Here is a 6,939-nt window from a genome sequence, read left to right as displayed (position 1 = left end):
GGATGGTACAATGTGAGAACACACATCCAGAGCCCTCTGTGGTCCCCACGATCGGCAACACTGCTTGTCAGGTGATGGAGACAGGATGGTCCATGCAAATGAGCAGACTCAAGTCACATTGTGCAACCAAGACACGATTCCAGACATCTTCAGAATGGATTAGAGTCACGAGAAATGAAGGTTCAATGGAGTGACTGATAATTAGTTGGAAGCACAGTATTTTAAGTAAATCTCCCTGAACATATGCTTATTTATTGAATATACTGGCCAACAACATCCACTAACTGTCCTTTTATTGCCACAGGAAAGTAGGACAATATAGTAGATGAAAGGAGAAGCGCTACCTTAGGTAACCTTTCGAAGCCAAGATAAAAATCTTCAGCTACCCAAATGGCATTTCTTGCTACTGGCAGATCATGCAGTTTTACCATATTTGTGGAGCCTATGGTTAATGCTACATTTATTTCCAGTATGTGGTAAACAGTATTTGAATTTATACTATGTAGCCGATTGATGCCATCTGGTTTACAAGATGGAAGGGATGGGAGACCGAGAGCGCCTTAGAGGACAAGGTGAGCTGTAGGGTGATGTTACTGGAGACAGTCGCAGAGCATTGCCTGTCAAGCCAGCTATGTTGTTTAAGCTTCGAGATTTTTCATAGCCTTGTATGAGAAAATGCACAGACATCAGTTGAATTCAGCCAAAAAATAGACAAAGACAAACAATACAATGTAATGTAATCCAAGGAGCTATCTGGGATTCAGAGAGAATCTGCCTGTGAAAGAACTCAGTGCTGAGACACTGCTAGTAAAAGATAGAAATAAATAAAATTATTTACAAATTAATGCAGTTACTCTTCACCATAAAATTAAACAGACACAGAGGTCTGACCTGCTCTTCCATATCCTATCTTGCACTCAATGCTCCTCTGTTGGCTTCAGCAGGGTTGCACTGAGTACAAGATAAAGGATCCCAACAGGGTTACTGGGTGAGCTATCTGGCCAAGAATAATAATAATTAAAAAATTAAGACAGACTATAAAAACTGTTAGAAATATATAATCTCTGTTAAACTCAGCTCCTAATAAAGGATTCTTTTTCTGTAAATAAATAAAATCAGATAAATTGCATACAGTATGTGTAAATCACTTCTGCAGAGGACTGAATTATAATATGGGAAAGAAGCTCCATCTTCAGAAATATTAACCCTAAGACTTTGTGTCTAATATTAAAGTATAATAAGATACCAGACTTTGCCATATTTGCAAATGCTTCCTGATTGGAAAATTTGAAACACCACATTTGTGCTCCTTCTCCAGCTGGCTCAAATAAAAGAAATTGTATTAATCCACATTAGCAAGTAGTAAATAATGAATTATTAAATGAGGCAACCACATAATGCTTCTCAATTTGGAGGGAATATTGCACTTCCAGACATCTCTGTTCACATTCCCTGTGAGCTCTAGCTACATGCTTTTTGCTACATACAGATTCTTTTCACATTATAGTTACTCTGTAAAATGACAGAAAAGCACTGCTATTCACTGCATCCCTGTCTTCAAACTCAAGTATTTTTAATGGCACCTGAATAAGCCCACTTATGAAGACAAGGATCAGCCCATCAGTCTGGAGAGAGATATCAGAAAGGTAATATAATGAAGATGAAGCTGGACAGGATCTTGCTCCTGGTGTACACAGACACATGCCTCACTGCAAGCATAAGAAGTCCTATCGATTTCAGTGGCATTATCTATTTTCTTGAAGACAAGTTTGTGCCTAAGAATTTGTCAGGCTAAGACATTCAGGTATAAATTGCTTAGAGGGAAATAGTGAGACTTTCCCCACAGAAACTATAAAATGTCAACGACAATAAAGCTAAACATTACACAGGATGTCACCAGACATTTTTTTTCTTATAGAAACAGTTACTGGCTTAAATTCCAGATTTCCAGACAACAGACAGCTGACAGTTTTTAGCATCATCATAAAAAAAAAATAAATACTTCAGGTTGTTCCCTAAAAAACAATTAACATTTTTCTTACCTATTGAGAATTGCATACGGTAAAACTACACTTAAAACAAATAGAGAAGTTCATATCTGCTAAAACTTTGTACAATGTTACCTCCAGATTGCAGGGGCAGGCTAGACTATGATGCTTCACAGACTTCTGGTACATTTTAAAAACAGCCTCCAGTTTCTGAATTTCGATCAGTATTTGCACAGATTAAAAAGAATCTTGTTTGAAAGGGGAATAAAAAGGAAGCACAGTGCTAGTGTATATAGTTAACCTCCCTTGTAAACATAAACCTTAGGAAAAAAAAATCAAAATAATCAAGTAGCTTTTTTTATTTACACAGAAACAAGGAAACTCTTCTAAAAATCTTTTCCTGCTACTTTTCTAATGATGAAAGCAAAGAACTAATAGAGAAAGATGGTAAAGGTGATAAAGAAAGCAGAAACTCCTAAAAAATTAAAACCAGAGATAAAAGATTAATGGAGAGGCATGATCCAAAATTGGTGCTTTCCAGGTATTTCAGTGGGGCTTGGATCAGCTCTAAATGAATATCATCTTAGAGATGGAGATAAAGTGCTACTGCAAAAAAGCTCAGAATAAATGATCATTGAACACAACCAAGAACCAACCAAGGAATGAACCAAACAAGAAGGATGTACCAAAAGAAAGAAAGGGGGGGGGGGGGGGGGAAAGTAGTAATAGTCTTGGTGTATGAATTAAATTCAAATATTCAAACTTGAAGATGTTTTTTGTTTGTGAGCTAACTTCCCTAAACTTTATAAAATAAACTTTAAAGTTAGTGGCTAAAATATTTTAGCCTAGACTATGCCTTCCATCAGAGCAATGTCAAAGCATGCATTTCTCATTCAGAAACTGACAGAATCCAAGTCCCATTTTTCTATGAAAAACTATGGAGCAATTTTCTCTTGAATCTAGATTTTAAAATGAAAATGTTCACATAGTCTCAGAATAAATTGTTTTATTGTTTATGAACATGTCTGTAGTGGTTAATGGATAACTTATTTTGTTCTTTCTGATCTTTTCTAACTATGGTTACTGCCAAGTGAACTGCACTCAAATGTTTATGCTAACATTTCTAAAAGTGAAGAACTTCATTCTAAAAGATGTCATGGCGATCTGCCTTATTTTGGTGTTCCTGACATCCTCAAAATGTTAGATCCTTAGCATTAGAAATATTGTAAATAATCCTAGTTGTTGAGAAGACAGTGAGAAATACACACTCGGTGGAAAGCACCCTCATCTGTGCAAAAACATGTTTGCAATGAAGTCCCATTTAACCTAAACATTATATATAGGAAAATGTAAAACATGAGAGCATAGAAACAATCATATTCTTTAGAATGACCAATACACGTGGAACTCTGGTTGCATATCTGCCTTCACAGGTTCAACCTACTGAGCTCATGGTTTTGAAATGTAAAAACCATTTGCAGAAAAACACGAGAGAAGTCCTTTAGTGTCTACGGCTGGCTGGGACAGCCATGTTTGCTGTACACAAAGCAAGTTTTAAAAAAAAAGGAAAAAAAAATGAAAATAAACCCAACCAAACAAAAAAAACACCAAAAAACAAAAAGGAGCAGAAAAATCTCATCCAAAAATGTCTGTCCATTACCACATGTCTACTGCAGATGAACTCTGAGGTGAACAACTGCACATCAGCACTCAGGAATGTGAAAACTTGGAATGATATATTTTACCCAGAAATCAAAGCAATTCTTATATATGTAAATAGCAAGACTACCACTGGCATTGCTGGTTGTAGGTCTATGCTCTGAGCTTAGGTTTCCAGCCACAGCCAGCTGTCACCTAATGGGACAGCCCTACCATCAGTCGCCTGGGTGATGGATCTAACAACAGAAGCTTTTTGCAAACTCTGCCTGAGGAACCCAGTCCTATTGAGCAGTGAGTAATCAGATTTGAAGAGGCTGAATAACTAGAAAGGCATTTTTAGCACTTTGCAACATCAAACTACCAATTGTAGCCAAATCCTGATTGGGGTAGACAGTCACCTTTTAGCATTAGAGATGTGCTACAAAGAGGAAGCATTTTGTGGCATTATAAAATCACACTTTTCTTTGAAAGAAAACTAATCAGCATCTCGTATGATATGCTTTGTTGTGTTCAGAAAAAAAAAGAAAAAAAAGTTGCTTACTTCTGACTTTTCAACTTTTTAAGTGTAATTTATTCAGCTATAATTTCTACTAAGCTATTAAGTGCAGACCAAAGTTATTAAATAATTAATTTGTGTTTTAGAATGACAAATGGTATTGAGTCATGAGTGGTTGGATGAGTGTGGTCTTAACTGGAGGCTTTTCCATTAAAGGTAACAAACAAATGAAGATACAAGTGCAATGAGGGTCCAACATCAAGCACATTTTGTGAAGACTAAAGGAGATGAGTGTTTCTAAAAATAAAACAAGAAAAGAATGTCTAGGAATAAAGAAAAAAAAAGATACATTGTGAATAGTCTTTCCTTTAAGAGCATTGTGCACAACATTTTACTATAAGCTTGCATTTCACAAGCACATGACTGAGCAACTTTTTATGATCTAATGAAAGAAGTCCATACCTTTCCTGATCCCTCCATCAGTAGCACACGTGTAATCACCTGTTGTCAGTAGGAAACATGTTCCCCCTCTTCTGTTTTTGTCTCTGGTACTAGAGCGTCTGATGGGAGGGAGCCTTTCACCAGGTGAGAGTGGCTGCTCACTTCCTGCACTGTCTTCACCTGATAACACTGGTTAAAGCACCATGCCCATTTACAGACAATTATGAATGAGGAAATGAGACATCACAAAGAGCTTATGCTGAATGTTGGATATTCCCATCACTCAAAAATACTTACAAGGTAAATCATTAGAAGAAAACAAAATTGCAATTCACCATTATTCAGTACAAAATGGTAAAAATTACACTTTTTTCATTCATGAACAAATGATCTTTTGACTTTACTGTTCTTCTTTTAAATCTCATATAAAGTTCTACTAAACTAACATGAAATAAGAAGTGATCAATCAAGTCTCAGCTGTCTATTATGGACTTTAACTTTTCATACTGCAGTTAGCCTTGATTATTTCAAACAAGTTTTTACTATTTTGGCTATTCCTTTTGCTAAAAAAAAAAAAAAAAAAGAAAAAAAAAAAGAGGTAATGTTAGTATTTTTTTCTTAGAATAAATTGTTTAGCATATTTTATAGAAAAACCTTCCTTCAGAAAGGTTAAATTTTCAACATTTGGCACTAAAACCTGATTAATAATGCACTTAGTTTTCATTTCTATACCTATCACACTTGCACTGCTGGTTATCGTACACGCCCAACAGTGAAAGTTGCTTTTGTTCTGTGTAGTTTATTTGTCAAACAGCAAAACTCTTACCTCTCCTGATTTGGCACTCTCAAAAGACTCTCTTTTAAAACTATCTACTAGTTCAGATTCAAGCCATGCTTCAAGAAAAAAATCTCTGCTCAGTACAGCACATAACAGGCAATGGCATCTTGTTGACTTCAGCTTTACCTTTGCATTGAAACCTGAACATGTGTTTTTCTGTTCTGGTAATGAAAAGGGCTGTATTAAGCCTTGAAGTTTTGCACAGAATTCCTAGTGACTCTAATAGCATTCTCTACCAGAAATAAAGCTACATTGCATGATGTGAGCGGTGGCACAACTGGAAGTTAACACTTCAAAAGTTAACACTTTAAGTTCAAGGATTATAATACCTTGTAAATAAAGCTGCAGACACAGAGAAGTGTCTCTTTGCTCTGATCAGACTGAACCTCCTCCCTTCTGGAATACCTTTAGTAGGACTTGGTGGCATGAAAAAGCTGTTATTAGTAACACTCTAAAGATGTCCAAAAGTGGACATCAGTCAAAACACTGTAAAACTAACTATATTCCACCCTTAGCATGAGTCCTTTCAAGGGTTTCTATCCTCTCAAATATATTTAGGATGTTAAAATAACTGTGATAACTTTATCTGTGAACATTCACTCGGAGGCTGGAACTGAGCTTCTTTGAACATAAGTACTATTCAGTAACAGAGCAACAGACCAAAGATGGACTTTGTTCAGAGACAGATTTTCCAGACTCTTCTTTTTAAAAACTAAATTTCAATTACTGAACTCCACCAGTCATGGGTGTGTTCTTTTTCTTACTGCTATTTAGCAGCTTTCCAACCAGTCTAATAACCAGTATGTAATCAGACTGTGCTTGGCTTAAGAATAAATACGATCAAGAAACAAAGAAAAAAATCCTTGCTGCTAAAAAAAATTGTTTTAATGATACTGAGAGATAAAATTTACTCTTTAATTTGAAGAGATATGGAATATGGGGCAGTGGCTTAGAGGGGCAGAAGCCATCTGATATGCATTTTCACAGCAATCAGTACAAAATACTCCTTATCCATAATTTGGAATTCTAATAAATAAAGTAAAATAAATCATAAAAATCAACACTAATAACACTGATGTTACTAGGGGCTGTCGTTTTCATTTTTCTTGACAAACTTTACATCAGCTATGCTATTATCATTCAATTAATAGTAAATATCATGCAATGTCTCATCTAACACAGACAGAGGAGGGTCTTCTAGCCAGGGAAGCAGAATGCCAAATGGAAAGAAAGCTAGAAAGATAATTTCTTCTTATTTCCTTTGAGTGCTGGGCTTTTGATGTAAAGCACCTGGTCCTTTTAAATGACTGCTTCTTTGTAGGATTTTGCTTAACAGGCCACGATGTGGCACAGGCAAAGCTGACACAAGAGACAGACACTGAGGCAAAACACCATGGAATCCAACAGGGTGGGACACGGTGGCTGCTCAAATAGTCACAGTCATGCAGAAAAACAAGAAACATCCATACGACGCCACAAAACAACAGGCAAAAGAAAAGGTTGATATCATCAGCAGG

General features: G+C 36.1%; 1 protein-coding gene across 1 annotated transcript in view; it reads right to left on the bottom strand.

Annotated features, from left to right (window-relative positions):
* Positions 1–6,939, bottom strand: part of KCNC2 (potassium voltage-gated channel, Shaw-related subfamily, member 2) — a 96,922-nt gene that overhangs the window by 2,351 nt on the left and 87,632 nt on the right. Inside the window, exon 5 of the mRNA XM_010003078.1 lies at positions 4,606–4,773. Within this exon, the coding sequence (XP_010001380.1) occupies positions 4,606–4,773 (168 nt within the window). The remainder of the gene's footprint in view (positions 1–4,605; positions 4,774–6,939) is intronic.

Source organism: Chaetura pelagica, unplaced genomic scaffold (assembly GCF_000747805.2).
Source record: "Chaetura pelagica isolate M959 unplaced genomic scaffold, ChaPel_1.0 scaffold288, whole genome shotgun sequence".
Taxonomy (NCBI): domain Eukaryota; kingdom Metazoa; phylum Chordata; class Aves; order Apodiformes; family Apodidae; genus Chaetura; species Chaetura pelagica.
Note: the sequence above shows the minus strand (reverse complement) of the source record. Positions and strands in the feature narration are given on the sequence as shown.